The 19,506-nt window shown below is 35.8% G+C and overlaps 1 protein-coding gene across 1 annotated transcript; it reads right to left on the reverse strand.

Annotated features, from left to right (window-relative positions):
- Positions 1–2,471: 2,471 nt before the first annotated feature.
- On the reverse strand, positions 2,472–19,502 carry LOC121385294 (dnaJ homolog subfamily C member 9-like). Its single transcript, XM_041515914.1, has 5 exons — positions 19,318–19,502; positions 16,043–16,195; positions 14,280–14,396; positions 10,470–10,681; positions 2,472–5,632 (listed from the first exon to the last, which is right to left on the reverse strand). The coding sequence occupies exons 1-5, from the start codon at positions 19,409–19,411 to the stop codon at positions 5,429–5,431; spliced, it is 780 nt and encodes a 259-aa protein (XP_041371848.1). The 5' UTR covers positions 19,412–19,502; the 3' UTR covers positions 2,472–5,428.
- Between the last annotated feature and the right edge of the window lie 4 nt (positions 19,503–19,506).

The raw sequence follows: 19,506 nt of genomic DNA on the forward strand, positions 1-19,506 counted from the left end.
ATTCCGAGCACAATAATGGAAAATTGAGGGGAGAGAACATAGCCGCTGTGCCATCCCCACCCCACCCCCCACCTCACATTCTTCATCTGTTATATAAACTGCTAAACTGTTCTAAAACCTGATTTATTCTTCATTTTCAAAACAAAGAGTCACATTGCAGCAGGCTATAATTGTGTAACTTTTAATTCTGAAATATTGTTTCTTGTTTTTTTTTCTAATGGTGCTACCACACGATGCAACTTGTAAAAAACCCATTATGTAGCTTGGAATCAACGACACTAGTGTGAGATATAATAATAATTTTCACTCTTGACAGTTTCTAGAAAAGTGTAAGCTCACTAATTATAGCACTTGCTAAGACCTTTTAAGATTCATTTTCCATGTGTACAAGTGATCCATTTACTTATATTTAAATCCCAGGGCCCGGTAACACAAAGCACTCGTAACACTTACGTCAGACGTACGCCACACAATATTTATGGTGTACGTCTGACGTAAGCAAGGTGCTAGCATAAGCAGGGCTTCTAGAATTTTTATAAAATCCACTAGCCATGGGATCAGTGATTTCAAAAATTTACTAGCCATGATTAAACATTAACTAGCCCGACTTTACCTTAAGTTAATACAGTTTTACTAAATAATAGTAATAATCAGATGTCACCTATAGAGGGAGATAGAGCTTATAAACACTAACATTGGGGGGTTGGGGTGGGGGCAGGATATTGATATAAAAATTTACAAAATAGACAAGTGCAACATTTGACCCCAAAAATATATTTTTTAATAGGTTGATGCCCTGCTACTAATTGTTATTACAAGTTGCAGTGAAACCCACCAGTGTGTATGTATGTGTGACTGTGTGAAAGAGTTCATCCCAGAGGGAGGTAACCTGTCTCATTATGTAAACTTCTTTAATGTTACACATCAAAACTTTACTTTAAACCTTAGTATACTGTTTGTAACCATTAGCAGGACATCTGTCCTGAGTAGAACATGTTAACTGGTACATGTTGATGTATTTTATACCTTTACTGCTACTTCGGATCTGACATATTTTAAATATCGACAGCTTTCTGTCTCTTTTCATATCACGTTTGTGTATTAAATCTAGCAATATGTCTTGGCAATAGGTTTTTTTTTAAATAACTATTTTCGTTTTCAACTATAAAATGTACAAGTGGTTAGCATATTTGTTTTTAACTTGATATATATATATATATGTAGAATTACATGTATTTTTTAGAGACAACCAATTTGAGATAAAACATCAGTGTTCATAGTTGCAATTTTCGAAGTTTTTTTGTTTAATTTAGAAGAAATACGGTAATAGGGAAATAAGTATCAAACCAGCCAAAGATATTAAAAATTAATGTCTAACATTAATATTATTGAATATAAATACATGTATATAAATGATAATCAGGCAACCATATCACTTATTTTCATCCAGATTAAGCACGCCTGTCTTGGGCAAATTTATCTACAGAATTTCCTAAAAAGATCTTCACATTTAATATATATTGAAACTTGAGAATTTATATGCTTATAAAAGACTCTTTTTTTTAGGAGTTATGTTTAAGCATCGGACCAAAATACATAAAGTTTGTGTATGATTAACGATATCTACAGTACTTCTCATTTTTTACGTATGTCACAATGCCCTTTCCCCTCCTTTTTTCTTTTTTAAAGATTTAGTGCATTGAATAATAGATAACTGTAAACCTGTTGCTGTAGCCGGCCTTAAGCTCATGAATGTTTTGTGTTTGTCTTTAAAACTATTGTGATATTCGATATACTAGTCAACTCACAAGAGAATCTCACGTTTACTTCTTCCCAAGTCATATAATAAGACATGTATGTACTACTCATTTGTTGAATAAACTTTGATATGCAAACAGCATTAACACCTTGCATTTGTTCTTTGTGCCATATAGAGGAAGGAAGGAAGGAAATATTTTATTTAATGACACACTCAACACATTTTATTTACAGTTATATGGCGTCGGACATATAGTTAAGGACCACACAGATATTAAGAGAGGAAACCAGCTGTCGCTACTTCATGGACTACTCTTTTTGATTAGCAGCAAGGGATCTTTTATATGCACCATCCCACAGACAGCATAGTACATACCATGGCCTTTGTTACACCAGTTGTGGAGCACTGGCTGGAACGAGAAATAGCCCAATGGGTCCACCGACGGGGATCGATCCTGGACCGATTGCGCATCAAGCGAACACTTTACCACTTGGCTACGTCCCGCCCGACACCATATAGAGGGGGTGGGACATATCTCAGTGGTAAAGCGCTCACTTGATGCGTGGTCGGTTTAGGATCGATCCCCGCTGGTGGCCCATTATTTCCTGACATGGCAGTGACACTGAAACCCAAATACAAAGGAATATTTGTTTACTCGTACCCAAGTACAATGGAATATATTGACTTCCAACACAAAACACTGAGACCAAAGTACAAAGAAATACATTTACTCACGTTCCAACACAAAACAAAAGATTGAAACTAAAGTACAAAGAAATATATTGGTTTACTCCGATGTACAAAGGAATTTATTTACTCCTATATATATATATACACATACATGAAAAATTGAGGGGGGGAGAGAAAGATAGACAGATGGAGAGAGAGACAGATGGAGAGAGAGACAGAAGAGGGAAGGAGGGAAAGACAGGAATATGGATGGGGCTAAAGATGGTGGGCAGGAAGAAAGGTAATTTATATGTCCCTCTGTATTTACTTTGTTGTCAACATTTAATTAAATTAAGTTCTATATTACATCAAGCAACAAAGATATACAATGAATAAACCGAAATCAACATTTAATTAAATTAAGTTCTATATTACATCAAGCAACAAAGATATACAATGAATAAACCGAAATCAACATTCAAAATAAGTTTGTTTTTAAATTAATGGTAACGACCATGAATAGTTACCATATACATGATTACATTGTGTGTTTTTTTCTTCTCGCAATGTGGACTGAATCACGTAAATTCAGTACTACACGTATTATAAACTAGTACTAGCTATACCATACAGGGGTGAAACTGGCTGAAATTCCTGCCGGAAATCGGTCTGGCAAGCAACAAAGTCTACCAGTCTGAATCGAGACCTGTTGGACTAAACATGATTCACTAAAACTAATGCGTGCATATAAACGTATAATTATTGGCGGTCCGATAGGAAAGAAATCTCCTGGCCCACGGCAATGGTTACTGGCTAAAACTAGTCAGGATGGCAGTATTTCCACCCCTGTCGTATATATGTGTATGACAAAATATAGTGTGTATATAATTAGTGAATACATGTATCTTACGTTCAGTACTAAATACACAGGGTTGATAAAAGGTCTGTGTACACTTGTCAACATTTAATAACTATGTATATATTATAGAAACAGCGTGTAATACTATATGATAATATGAATCCATTTCCAACAGATTGTATATATGTTACAGCCCAAGGCACCAGAGTGAAATTATTTTGGTCTGAGAAAACGTGATAGAAAGTAAGTTGTCTATTATTGCCCCTTGTTTTGAAGGAAAAGGTAACCTTGTTTTGAAGGAAAAGGTGCCCTTGTTTTGAAGGAAACCCTTGTTTTGAAGGAAAAGGTAATTTCTCTTATTAAAGCAGACTGATCACCAAAAATTCAAATTTGACTTGTTTTCAGAATTCAACATTACATGTACCTTTGCCACTCCTGATAAAGTATCCAACTCGCTAAAAGGATTCCCCCAACTGTTATTGACTGATGTTAATATTAATTACACTAAATGTAATTTGATATGCTATTTACTATGATAATATATGCACAGTTATTAAATATTTAAAAGTGAAATTCTATACCATAAAGAAATTAAAAAATGTTTACAAAATAATTCACCATCAAACAAATAATGTAAAATTCAATACCAAATTCATCATCAAACAATTAATATCAATTAATAATAATTAGTACGAAATTCACCATACGTAATCATAATACATAATTAGGCATCAAACAAACCAAGTACAAAGCACCATCCAAAAATAAATCACTAAAATATTTTAAAATCTCATCATAATAAAATTAAGTTCCAAATTCACTTACAAACATATCTGTATCAAATTAAGCATCATACAAATCTAAGTAAAATTCAGAATCTAGTACCTTGACGGTATTTCAATTCTATGTCCACCATCAACATTTCTATCCAGTAAAATTCAATACCAGTTTCATAAAGCCAATTCGGCTAGACACTATAAAATAAAAGTTACCAAATGATTAACAAGTATTTTTTTTTCTTAATTTATTTATATTAGCAATCACAATTTAATGTTTTAGTATCGTGAAGTTAATCTCTGAAACTTGCAGAGAGAATCTCACGACATGATACCGAAGAAAATGTTGTCTGTAAACATGACATTGAAGTGCAGGAACTATTTACAATGATCAACTCACTGGTGTACTAATCATACTGCCTTTTGGTAACGAGTTTCCCCCACCTAAAAACGTACATCAGTCCTTCCCTTCATATCTAAGGTGAACGATTGAGCTTACACATTCAAGAGCATCTCACACTGGCTGTCAAGCTTTGGGGTTCCAAAGACGACTTGACAGAGAGAGCGTTTTTTTATCACCATAACCGGACTCCAGATCTAAAGCATGGTCAACTATAGCTTGAATGCAGAAGAAGAGCACATTACCAAATGATTAACAAGTATTTTTTTCTTAATTTATTTATATTAGCAATCACAATTTAATGTTTTAGTATTGTGAAGTTAATCTCTGAAACTTGCAGAGTGAATCTCACAACATAAGTTCAAGGGACACAACTCTGTTAAAAATGAGTAAATCTCCAATGGAATTTAACTCAATTTGTAATTCGACATGATAAAACTAGACACAAAATTTCACCTCAGAATCTTAAGACAGTGTGAATAAAAGTCTGGAAAACCATATGCAGATTGGGGTGTGTGTGTGTGTTCAAAAGCATAAGTTGACACAAAGCCCATACCCTGGCTAGCTCTGCCAACTGGTGAATTTTATTTTAATTTGGCAAAATAATTTCATGCCATGATCGATATTTTCTTTAAAATAATGGTAGCTTTCAGATATGTTTTTTAAGTTTAATAGATAATTTGGCAAAATATTTTGTACACCCAGAGCTGGCCCTGCTGCCCGCAGTGTACGGTTGGTATTATCGTGAAAATATTGATAATACTGTCGACTGCTCCAGTTTAAATACAGAATATCCAACAATGCATAATTTATCATGTGTCAAAAACTCACGGTCACTATGACAACCCCTGCTATCACCAATGCTGTGGAGTTTTTTAATTATCCACGGCATGCCTTTTTTTTCACTGTTTTGTTTCCAGGGCATGTTTTTTGCCGTAGACATTTTCTTAACTGCAAGGATGGCATCATTTCTTGGATTTCGTTTTCTTTGTTGCCGTTTTAGCTTTTTTCGGTTTCGGTTCGGCATACTTTGCCTCGAGCTGGGCGAAGAAGTTATCGGCTGCTGCTTCCCGGGTTTTCTGCCGGTTTTTGATGAGTGCCGTCAAAGATTTATCCTTCAGACCAAGTTCGGTTGCTGCTTTCTCCGCTTCATCTGCCTCAGATTCTGCCTACAAACAAAAAGAAAATTTTAAATTAATGTAGAAAACTTTGGAGTGTTTACTCTTTTAAGAATACTTTACCTGACCTCAAACAAAATGCATATTTCCTGGGCTAGCACTGCCAATTGCCAAATTCGCCAGTTGCGAATTTAGGAATAATTGGCGACTTTTATTTTAATTTGGTAAAAAAATGTTTTAAAGTAATAATTGCTATTTTGTTGGAAAATAACTCTGGGTTTTGTATTTTTTAAAGATAATTTGGCGAACTGTTTTGCTCACCCAGAGCTAGCTCTGATTCCCCTAGGGATAGTAGTCTGGTCCTAACATCCCAACAGCCAATGGAATAGCTACACTCCTCCAACGAGTTCTCTACTTCCTGTTCTGGTCACATGACTACATGGCTTGTAGAATTGTAGAACTCCACTAGCCATGGGATCAGTGATTTTAACAATTTACTAGCCACAATTAAAAATTCACTAGCCCTACTTTACTAACTACAATTTTACTAATAGTAATAATCGGATATGCTACCTAAAGAGGAAGATAGAGATTAAAAACACTAAGATTGAGGGGTGGGGGTGGGGGTGGGGGCAGGATATTCATATTTATAAATTTATACTTAAATGCAGCATTTGTCCCCCCCCCCCCCCCCCCCCCCCCCAAAAATAATTCACTAGCCGTTGGATATGGCAATATTAGTATTTACTAGCCCAACATTGAATATCACTAGCCATGGGAGTGGGGCTAACATAATCTAGAATCCCTGGACTAACTTCTTTCTTTCCCCAGAACAGGAAGTTGAGACTCATTGGAAGATTTTTGGTCTTGGGATATTTGGACCAGACTAATATCCTTAGGGGAATATGCATTTTGTTTGAGGTCAGGTGAAGTAGAAAAGCAAAAAACTAATCTGAATGACAAAACCATTACAGGGATTTATCCAGGATTTCGCCATGGTCCCATATCTGATGAGATTGGGAAAAAAGTTCAGGCCCCCGAATGAAAGTTTGTTTTGTTTAATGACACCACTAGAACAAATTGATTTATTAATCATCGGCTATTGGATGTCAAACATTTGGTAATTTTGACATATAGTCTTAGAGAGGAAACCTGCTACATATTTTCCATTAGTAGCAAGGGATCTTTTATATGCACCATCCCACAGAAAGGATAGTACATACCACAGCCTTTGTTACACTAGTTGTGGAGCACTGGCTGGAACGACAAATAGCCCAATGGGCTCACAGACAGGGATCGAGCCTAAATCTATCGCACATCAGGTGAGCACTGTATCACTGAGCTACGTCCCACCCCACGTGTACAATGAATGAAAGGTTGAATGACACGAGAGAAAGAAGCAATGTTTTATTAAAGGGACAGACCCTAGTTTCAACCCGTGAAAATTAACACTAAGTTTAGTCAATCTACAAACCCGTAACACATTTGGATAAAGTTACAATTGAGTGAAACATGAGTCTGACTATGAAATGGTAAAATACCCTCTGAAAATAGACTAAAAGTCGACTCCATAACTGTTACTTCTCAGACGCACGTGCGTTTTTAAAAATATGAGAAATGCATTTTGTGACATTAAAAACACCAGCCTGAACAAAAGCACTTGGATAATCTACATTAACCTGACCTCTCACCCTTGTGCATTTACCACCTCCACCTTGTGGACTGGTCCAAACATCCTAAGAGCCAAACATGTTTTAAAATGTGCTCCTTCTCAACTATTACTTAGATCTATTATTATTCTCTCCTGGTGTGACAATTATAGAACTGCTATCTTTCAATAGCATTCTCAGTCTGTCTGTCTGTCTGATATTAAATATATTGTCAGGTAATATTTTTGTCTGAGCTACTATCTCTTCATACCTATATTCAAAAGGGTTAGTCTGTAATGTTTGACCACAATACAAGGGATGTTAAAGAGACAGACCCTAGTTTCAACCCGTGAAAATTAACACTAAGTTTAGTTAATCTACAAACCTGTAACACATTTGGATCAAGTTACAATTGAGTGAAACATGAGTCTGCGACTTTGAAATGGTGAAATACCCTCTAAAAATAGACTAAAACTCAACTCCATAACTGTTACTTCTCAGATGCACGTGCGTTTTTATAAAACTCATTTTGTGATATTAAAAATACCAGGATGACCAAAAACACTTCGAATGTATGGAAATTGATAACCTAAACCGTAAAATGTAAGTAAAGTATGACTTTAGTTATCAAAAACGGCTATAATAGTAAAACATATGCCTTAGTTTTTAAAAACTAGGGTATGTCCCTTTAAACGATAAACTCAAAACATTTTTTTATGGCTATTATTTATCAAACAAATGTTTAAGAATCATAAAGTCTTATTTCATCTTCAAGGCTCAATCTTAAGCATTTATTACCTATGGTAATATTTCTGCTGTACCGGCCTCGGTGGCGTTGTGGTTAGGCCATCAGTCTACAGGCTGGTAGGTACTGGGTTCGGATCCCAGTCGAGGCATGGGATTTTTAATCCAGATACCGACTCCAAACCCTGAGTGAGTGCTCTGCAAGGCTCAATGGGTAGGTGTAAACTGTCTATGTACAGTAATTTTAAACCACTAACTTTTGTAAGACATATAAATACAAAAATTATCCCTGTTCAACCAATGACCATAATTTGTATCCAGTGGAAAAACACTGCCATTGGTAAAGTTCCTGACCTACAACAGTTCATATCGCAACTACTGCAATTGTAGTGCCATAGTTATTTTACACGGGATATTTCTATCAACATTTAGGTTTTTTAAGTGTATAGACAGCAGGGATTATGCAAGGGGGTGATGTGGGCAATTATTAATAATTGCCCTTTCATACTAAACTTCGCCTAACTTTTCATCCATGGCGAAGTTCTAAGTCGCCTTCTTTTGAAGAAAAAAAAAATCACAAAGATTCTGCCTTTTTTCCCCTCGAAAATATTGGTACATTTCGCCTCCATTTTGTCCAAAGATCACGTGACCACATTTTGCAATCGGCCAGTGGACTCGGTTATTTACGTCAACTTGCAATATTTTATTGCCATTCTTCATTTGTTATGTACTGTTTTATAAATGCAAGGGAAATGAATAAATAAATCGCAAACAAAAATAACTTGTCAAAAATAATGTTCAATGTTGCCGACTTTTCAAGAATCATTGCTTTCAAACATAAAGGAGTCAGTTTAAAGATCATTAATAGGCCTTTGTTTCTCTGTGAGCCTCATCAGAATGTTTTTAATGACAACAAACAGAAATCTCCTTGTTACGCCATTCAGTTAATTAATAGACTTTGTGTCTACGACAGAGTACTCCAGAAATGGCTGCCTATCACTAGCTGGTCACGTGAAAGAAGATCATGTGACCAGCTGTATGAATAGCTGCAAAAACACACCGTTTTACCTTTGTGATTAGACATTGACAATAAACACAGTTCTTGTAAACTTATACACCAACTAAATTAATTGATGTGGACATGGTAAACGACTGTACATAATTACATGTACAGTAAAGATTACAAACCTATGTAAATAGGGGTATGAGACTAGAGGTAGTGGGCCACAAGCGTAAACAAACCTCAGGACAAAACTTTTGTTAAATAATTTTACCACTTGTGGCACGAGCCCACATAAGACTGTCTTTTATTACAAACTGAATATCGATGCACACAGATACATGTATAGTTCGTCCCATCGTCCTACCAAAATGTTTTTTGTAAATATTTTCAGTTTGGTTTAACGTAAAAAGAAAAGTAAAAGCGTTTTGGAAATAAAAACAAAAATATTATTTTTGTGTACAATTTAGAAAACAAATGGTCTCAGAAATAAATAACTTGTAGTAAAATTTAATAGTAAGAAAAAAGGCATTCCCTGTGGGAAGGATTATGGCTTGATTATATCTTTTCAAAGTTGGCTGGGTTCAAGTGGAAGTGGTACCTAAAACAAAAGTTGTTTTCCAAAGATTTAAATCAGACTTCTTTTTAAATCAGATGTCTCATTTCTCAGCATGAGTCCGACCTGTTTCATCCACCCATTTCAGTGGTTAGGGTTAGGGTTAGGGTTAGTCTTAGAGCCTTTGATATAGAGGGGTACGGTTAACTCTTTCCCATTTCTCCTGCACCAAACCTCACTTCTCCCTAATGTGTCTAGAGAGAGAAGTCACACCTCCCTGTTTTTCTAGCCTAGCTTGAACCCTGGACAAGTGTACTTCATGTAAATACTATTACTGAGCTGTTTGAAAACCTTTTTAGTATAATGGAAATAACATCAGAGATTTGAAAATATCTATTTAACAACAGAGAGAGAGAGAGAGAGAGAGAGAGAGAGAGAGAGAGAGAGAGAGAGAGAGAGAGAGAGAGAGAAAGAAAGAAATGTTTTATTTAACGACGCACTCAACACATTTTATTTACGGTTATATGGCGTCAGACATATGGTTAAGGACCACACAGATTTTGAGAGGAAACCCGCTGTCGCCACTACATGGGCTACTCTTCCGATTAGCAACAAGGGATCTTTTATTTGCGCTTCCCACAGGCAGGATAGCACAAACCATGGCCTTTGTTGAACCAGTTATGGATCACTGGTCAGTGCAAGTGGTTTACACCTACCCATTGAGCCTTGCGGAGCACTCACTCAGGGTTTGGAGTCGGTATCTGGATTAAAAATCCCATGCCTCGACTGGGATCCGAACCCAGTACCTACCAGCCTGTAGACCGATGGCCTGCCACGACGCCACCGAGGCCGGTAGAGAGAGAGAGAGAGAGACAGAGGGAGGGATGTAGGGTTAAAGGGAGGGAGAGAGACAGACAGACAGACACACAAAAATCCTACTTTTTTCTGCCTTGCTTTCTTTTTGGTTTTTGATTCTTTTGAAAAATTCTTAAAATCTGGCAACTCTTTCTTGCATATCAAGTCTTTCAAAATGTCGACAAATCGTGGTTCATCATCAGCCGTTGTACACAGCACACCGTCAAGAATCCTACCCATGTCTCCTTCACACTCCAAGTACGCAGCTTTCAAATCCTGTAGCTCCTCCATCGACCCTGGGGGAAGGAAAAAAGTTTGTTTTGTTCAACAACACCACTAGAGCACATTGATTTATTAATAATTGGCCATTGGATGTCAAACATTTGGTAATTTTGACAAACAGTCTAAGAAAAAAGAAAGAAAAAGTTTTTAATCTAGGGTATGTTAGACTTAACTTTGTACTTGTGTGTCTACATCTCAATATCTTTGACATACCCTTGTACTTGTCTACATCTCAATATCTTTGACATACCCTTGTACTTGTGTGTCTATGTCTCAATATCTTTGACATACCCTTGTACTTGTGTGTCTACATCTCAATATCTTTGACTTAACTTTGTAATTGTGTGTCTACGTCTCAATATCTTTGACATACCTTTGTACTTGTGTGTATACGTCTCAATATCTTTGACATAACGTTGTACTTGTGTGTCTACGTCTCAATATCTTTGACATACCCTTGTACTTGTGTGTCTACGTCTCAATATCTTTGACATACCCTTGTACTTGTGTGTCTACGTCTCAATATCTTTGACATACCCTTGTACTTGTGTGTCTACGTCTCAATATCTTTGACATACCCTTGTACTTGTGTGTCTACGTCTCAATATCTTTGACATACCCTGTACTTGTGTGTCCACGTCTCAATATCTTTGACATACCCTTGTACTTGTGTGTCCACGTCTCAATATCTTTGACATACCTTTGTACTTGTGTGTATACGTCTCAATATCTTTGACATACCTTTGTACTTGTGTGTATACGTCTCAATATCTTTGACATATCTTTGTACTTGTGTGTATACGTCTCAATATCTTTGACATATCTTTGTACTTGTGTGTCCACGTCTCAATATCTTTGACATACCCTTGTACTTGTGTGTCCACGTCTCAATATCTTTGACATACCTTTGTACTTGTGTGTATACGTCTCAATATCTTTGACATACCTTTGTACTTGTGTGTATACGTCTCAATATCTTTGACATACCTTTGTACTTGTGTGTATACGTCTCAATATCTTTGACATATCTTTGTACTTGTGTGTCTACGTCTCAATATCTTTGACATACCCTTGTACTTGTGTGTCTACTTCTCAATATCTTTGACATACCTTTGTACTTGTGTGTATACATCTCAATATCTTTGACATACCCTTGTACTTGTGTGTCCACGTCTCAATATCTTTGACATACCTTTGTACTTGTGTGTATACGTCTCAATATCTTTGACATACCTTTGTACTTGTGTGTATACGTCTCAATATCTTTGACATATCTTTGTACTTGTGTGTATACGTCTCAATATCTTTGACATATCTTTGTACTTGTGTGTCCACGTCTCAATATCTTTGACATACCCTTGTACTTGTGTGTCCACATCTCAATATCTTTGACATACCTTTGTACTTGTGTGTATACGTCTCAATATCTTTGACATACCTTTGTACTTGTGTGTATACATCTCAATATCTTTGACATATCTTTGTACTTGTGTGTCTACGTCTCAATATCTTTGACATACCCTTGTACTTGTGTGTCTACGTCTCAATATCTTTGACATACCTTTGTACTTGTGTGTATACATCTCAATATCTTTGACATACCTTTGTACTTGTGTGTCATACCTTTGTACTTGTGTGTCTACGTCTCAATATCTTTGACGTACCTTTGTACTTGTGTGTCTACATCTCAATATCTTTGACCTACCTTTGTACTTGTGTGTCCACGTCTCAATATCTTTGACATACCCTTGTACTTGTGTGTCTACGTCTCAATATCTGTGACCTACCTTTGTACTTGTGTGTCTACGTCTCAATATCTTTGACATACCCTTGTACTTGTGTGTCTACGTCTCAATATCTTTGACATACCCTTGTACTTGTGTGTCTACGTCTCAATATCTTTGACATACCTTTGTACTTGTGTGTCTACGTCTCAATATCTTTGACATACCTTTGTACTTGTGTGTCTACATCTCAATATCTTTGACATACCTTTGTACTTGTGTGTCATACCTTTGTACTTGTGTGTCTACGTCTCAATATCTTTGACATACCTTTGTACTTGTGTGTATACGTCTCAATATCTTTGACATACCTTTGTACTTGTGTGTCTACGTCTCAATATCTGTGACGTACCTTTGTACTTGTGTGTCTACGTCTCAATATCTTTGACATACCCTTGTACTTGTGTGTCTACGTCTCAATATCTTTGACATACCTTTGTACTTGTGTGTCTACATCTCAATATCTTTGACATACCTTTGTACTTGTGTGTATACATCTCAATATCTTTGACATACCTTTGTACTTGTGTGTCATACCTTTGTACTTGTGTGTCTACGTCTCAATATCTTTGACATACCTTTGTACTTGTGTGTATACGTCTCAATATCTTTGACCTACCTTTGTACTTGTGTGTCTACGTCTCAATATCTGTGACGTACCTTTGTACTTGTGTGTCTACGTCTCAATATCTTTGACCTACCTTTGTACTTGTGTGTCTACGTCTCAATATCTTTGACCTACCTTTGTACTTGTGTGTCTACGTCTCAATTTCTTTGACGTACCTTTGTACTTGTGTGTCTACGTCTCAATATCTTTGACATACCCTTGTACTTGTGTGTCTACGTCTCAATATCTTTGACATACCTTTGTACTTGTGTGTCTACATCTCAATATCTTTGACATACCTTTGTACTTGTGTGTATACATCTCAATTACTTTGACATACCTTTGTACTTGTGTGTCATACCTTTGTACTTGTGTGTATACATCTCAATTACTTTGACATACCTTTGTACTTGTGTGTCATACCTTTGTACTTGTGTGTCTACGTCTCAATATCTTTGACATACCTTTGTACTTGTGTGTATACGTCTCAATATCTTTGACCTACCTTTGTACTTGTGTGTCTACGTCTCAATATCTGTGACGTACCTTTGTACTTGTGTGTCTACGTCTCAATATCTTTGACATACCCTTGTACTTGTGTGTCTACGTCTCAATATCTTTGACATACCTTTGTACTGGTGTGTCTACATCTCAATATCTTTGACATACCTTTGTACTTGTGTGTATACATCTCAATATCTTTGACATACCTTTGTACTTGTGTGTCATACCTTTGTACTTGTGTGTCTACGTCTCAATATCTTTGACATACCTTTGTACTTGTGTGTATACGTCTCAATATCTTTGACCTACCTTTGTACTTGTGTGTCTACGTCTCAATATCTGTGACGTACCTTTGTACTTGTGTGTCTACGTCTCAATATCTTTGACCTACCTTTGTACTTGTGTGTCTACATCTCAATATCTTTGACCTACCTTTGTACTTGTGTGTCTACGTCTCAATTTCTTTGACGTACCTTTGTACTTGTGTGTCTACGTCTCAATATCTTTGACGTACCTTTGTACTTGTGTGTCTACGTCTCAATATCTTTGACGTACCTTTGTACTTGTGTGTCTACGTCTCAATATCTTTGACGTACCTTTGTACTTGTGTGTATACATCTCAATATCTTTGACGTACCTTTGTACTTGTGTGTACGTCTCAATATCTTTGACCTACCTTTGTACTTGTGTGTCTACATCTCATTATCTTTGACATACCTTTGTACTTCTGTGTATATGCCTCAATATCTTTGACGGAGACTTTTGAAAACAGCAGACGCCAATAGTCGTACCAGTCTCTGTCCTGATCTACAACATCTTCCTCGTCAACCTCACCTAAATATTAAATAAATAATAAACTAAATAATCAGGGCTAGCTCTGGGTGAGCAAAACATTTCGCCAAATTAAACGTCAAAAATTGCAGAAATCAACTGTTATTTAAAAAAAAGAGTCAATTATTACAGTGTTTTCCCTAGCTTGTTTTAGCATGGTGCAGCACAATGCCTCAATAGTCTAGCACCATCTTGCCTCAATCAGCGCCATGCTGCCCTGAGATTAAACAAGCCTTTTCCAGTAATTAATACTAAAATTGCCTTAAGAAAACACCCAAAAATGTATTATTAATTAATAAAATATGACTTTTATATCTTTTGCCATTCATTTATTAAAGCAAACACATAAATTACATTAAAGTTTATTTTAATTAATTTTTGTGTATTTTTAATGAAAAACAAGTGCCCCGAAAATGGTGAAAATGTCCCAAAAGTGTTTGGTCTACCATGCCTTGACTAAATTCTAGGGAAATCACTAACACCTAAGCACATCAAGTTTCATTGATTTACAGCTAGATCATGTAGTGTCTTGGAACTTACAGTGAACATTGTGGTCTGTCTCCCGGTACTCCTATGAGACACGCATGTGTAGAGGAGAAAAGGAAACATCCACCCAAGTAGCGCTGCCTCCATGTTTACGTTATACACAAGTGTTTTTCAACATGAATAAATCTTATGTTTAAATACTAAACGTGTTCCTATATGTAGACAGGACACTATAGATCAAGTGATGTTATTTTGCTAAATGAAGTTTGTAACATTGCAACAGGCTAAAAAATCAAGGTGCGAAATAAAAAAATTGTTTCTTTTGTTTAATGACACCACTAGAGCACATTGATTTATTAATCATTGGCTATTGGATGTCAAACATTTGGTAATTTTGGACATTTAGTCTTAGAAAGGAAACCTGCTACATTTTTCCAATAGTAGCAAGGTCTTTTATATGCACCATCTCAGAGAGGACAGCACATACCACAGCCTTAGATATACCAGTCGTGGTGCACAAAATAGCCCAATGGGCCCACCGATGGGGATCAATCCCAGACTGACTGCGCATCAAACGAGTGCTCTACCACTGGGCTACATCCCACATCTTGCTGAATGGTTTAATTTCAGTAAACGACATCAACTGCCCCAGTCTTATGACAGTGCATTTCCATATCTCGTTTAGTTATACTGGAAGTAATTCTGTCCGATGTTTGTTCATTGATGTACGCAGTGTAATAAATAAAATATTACACTCGTTCCTGTGAGAGACCATTTATAACTCGTACGTTTTGATTGTACATCACTCGATTTTTTTGTTCATGATGTATTACTGAAAATGCACTTGTTTTATTCTATAGTATACGATGTCGCAAAATTAACATTTATACCAAAAAAAATTGGGTTGTGCAAAACTAGATATAAATGGTCTTGTTTAGTATTCTATAGTATATGATGTCCTAAAATTAACATTTGCACAAACAAAATTTGGGTTACGTAAAACTAGACATTTATAAATGGTCTTGTTTAGTATTCTATAGTATATGATGTTCTAAAATTAACATTTGTGCAAACAAAATTAGGGTTATGAAAAACTAGATTTGTGTGAACACTGGGCAAACAAAACATATTGTACAAATTGTATTTCCAAGAAGCATACTCACCTGTTTCATCGTATATTGACCTCGTTTCTTTGTCCGACAAAATACTGTAAACCTTTCCCAGGGTCTGGAACTTTCTGGTGGCCTCATCTTTCTCGTCATCAAGTACTCGGTCTGGGTGACATTTTAAAGAGGTCTTGTGGTAACCCTTTTTCACTAAAAACAAAACATTTTCAAAGATAAAACCCACTAACACACTATAATATAATTAATGAAAGGATTCTAAGAAAAATATAATTTCTGTCGGTTCATCGCAGAGAATTAGACGGGAATTATTTTCTCTTGATTTGGGAGTAGTTCCCATAGGTGGCGCTTCAGTATAGCAACCCCTGCAATTGCCCACAGCAATCGGCGATGCTATGGAGATTGCCGTGGAGTTTTTCATTCTCTGCGGCACTTTTTTTGCTGTGGACTATGTTAGAATTGTTTTCCCACTGCTTGTTTTCTTAATTGCAGGGGTTGTATAGTTAAGGGCATATTGTCACAGGCCACTGACCTATTTAATGGTCTAACAAAGTATTACCTGAACAAATATAATTTGATTTGTCCCTAAATGTACTTTATTCAACCATCTTCATAACCACCATACTCCATTTATTAATGACATTTTGTAAAAATAATTGAATTATGGCAATAGTCCATAATTCAAAAACCAAAATTGCCAAGAGGGTTGATATGGATTTCACTCCATCATGGTTCAGTTACGGTGATGTGATAGCTAGATTTGGTTTCCAACAATTAATGTAATTTTTATTTATTATCCATTTTTAGAGAAATAGGGTCCTTAAATCTGTGACAGTATGCCTTTAATGCTGCACGTGCAGTTTGTAGCATGTGTCATTGAGCTTAGGAGAGTTATTTTGTATTATGGTGAAGTATTATTTAGTAGTGATTGCGTGAAGCAGTCAGTCGGTCCAGCCTTGTGTGTTAGCAATAAATGGCTTCATATTTATTGGTGTTTTATGTTTTTTTATGGGAGGGCTCTGGAGTTACGGGAAAGGGAATATTTCTTTAACAATACCTCGTGACATTTTAAGTTACAGCAGGACTAGCTCTGCCACTCGCCAAATTCGCCAAATTTTAAGACTTGGTGAATTTTATTTTAATTTGGCGAAAAAAAATTGTGTAATAATTGATATTTTGTTGAGAAATAGCTAGGTTTTGCATTTTTGAGATAATTTGGCGAAATGTTCTGCTCACCCAGAGCTAGCCCTGTACAGTGATTTGGTACCCCAAACCTCAACGTTTTAGACCTGATTTCCATTAACGTGATTCAGCGTGTAATTTATTGTGAGTGTTTCCATCTGCGGAAATGTACTTTTCCATATAGATCTGCGTTTTTGCAAGCACAAGCAAATTACTATAGACATTTTAAAAGTGTATTTTTAGGCCACTCGTGAATACTTTGCGTTACGATGTCACCACGCTGAAAAACGGCTATATGCCAGTGCAAGCAATCATGTATATCGTAAAGGTACTATGTCAATATAATATGTATATCAAATGTATCGATAAATTTAGCACAAACTTGCATTCATGGAAAACGGGTTTAAAGGGAGCTATTGCTCTCTCTCCCCATCACTCCCCTCAGACTAGTTTTAAGGGGAGTAATTTTTAACTCCACTCAATATGTCATTTTATGTGGTACTGCATGGGAACATTTTGTTCAGAATTACATCACAATTCACTACGCAAGTTTCAGAGATCGCTACACAATTTCAAAACATTAAACAGTAATTGTGGTATCATCTTGAGACAGCCTACACAATGGCGTTACTTCTGAGCCCTGTATACATTGATCAGTCATTTATTTGGGTGAAGGGGAATATACTTGAATGGGAAAAACATCTTGGGGGTCACCCGAAATATGCCAAAAACCTGGTTTTTGGTATATTTACACTCAAAAAACCTTTTCCCAAAGAAAAAACATCACTAAAGCAATAGCTATTGTTCGAAACACACGTGTTAATTATGATTGGAGCTTCATAAACTCTAAAATCTGTTCTGTCCCGCTTTTGTGAGGTTTTTTGATTGGGAAATGGGTTTTTTGAGTGTAAATATACCAAAAACCCGCTTTACAATATTTACACTCAAAAAACCTTTTCCCAAAGAAACAACGTCACTAAAGCAATAGCTATTGTTCGAAACACACCTGTTAATTGTGATTGGAGCTTCATAAACTCTAAAATCTGTTCTGTCCCGCTTTTGTGAGGTTTTTTGATTGGGAAATGGGTTTTTTGAGTGTAAATATACCAAAAACCCGCTTTACAATATTTACACTCAAAAAACCTTTTCCCAAAGAAACAACGTCACTAAAGCAATAGCTATTGTTCGAAACACACCTGTTAATTGTGATTGGAGCTTCATAAACTCTAAAATCTGTTCTGTCCTGCATTTGTGAGGTTTTTTGATTGGGAAATGGGTTTTTTATTGTAAATATTGTAAAGCGGGTTTTTGGTATATTTACACTCAAAAAACCTTTTCCCAAAGAAAAAACGTCACTAAAGCAATAGCTATTGTTCGAAACACACGTTAATTATTTCGTATAGTACAATCCCAAAAGCTGCTCATCCAATACGTGTAATAATTGTGGTGTCTTGGTGTATTTTTGGGTATCTTGGGAGTAAATAGTCAGACCCTAAAATCAGTCCTGTCCCGCATTTTACAAACAAGGCGGAAACGAACGTATGCATATGTTTAGGACTGACAACAATATTTGTGCTTCATATAAATTGTAAATCATATAATATTGATAAACTGTCAATAAAGTATATAAAAAACCCTTATTGAATACGATTTTGGCAGAATTATGGTTTTTGTGAGGTTTTTTGATTGCGAAAAGGTTTTTTGATTGTAAATATGCAAAAAAACGGGTTTTTGGCATATTTCGGGTGACCGCATCTTGGGTTGTAGACAGGTTGTAAGACAGAATGATGTGCATTTAATGATTTATGGTAACCATTCCCTCCCTAGTTCATCAAGATTAACTCGAATGTAAGTGCACATTGAAATGATTGATGTGCACTTACATTCGAGTTAATCTTGATGAACTATTCCCTCCCCACAAACTAAATATTTTAATTATTGTTGTTGGGTTGTTTTTTTGTTTGTTTTTTAAAATTAGATCTTTACTGTTATTTAGGTGAAATACATATATCAAAACGTAACACAAAAGAATTAAGCAAATCATTTCTTTAAAAGTTTAGTTAACTATCATTTTGTCAACATTTTAAAAAGTTTGACATTAAAAACATGCAATAACAGTCAATGATTAATACCTTCTTGTGGCGAAGCTGTGTTTCTAATATTAAGAATATCATACAAGTTGTCAGTACCAAATAATTCTTTACAAGAATTTAGAAGTGATGGCATCTTAGGAGCTTCCAAAATCAAAATAAATAATAAAAAACAAAACAAAACAAAAATTATCACGAAATGTATTCGCGCCAACTGTTTTTGGAAAAAGT

This window comes from Gigantopelta aegis, chromosome 11, assembly GCF_016097555.1.
Source record: "Gigantopelta aegis isolate Gae_Host chromosome 11, Gae_host_genome, whole genome shotgun sequence".
Lineage (NCBI taxonomy): Eukaryota > Metazoa > Mollusca > Gastropoda > Neomphalida > Peltospiridae > Gigantopelta > Gigantopelta aegis.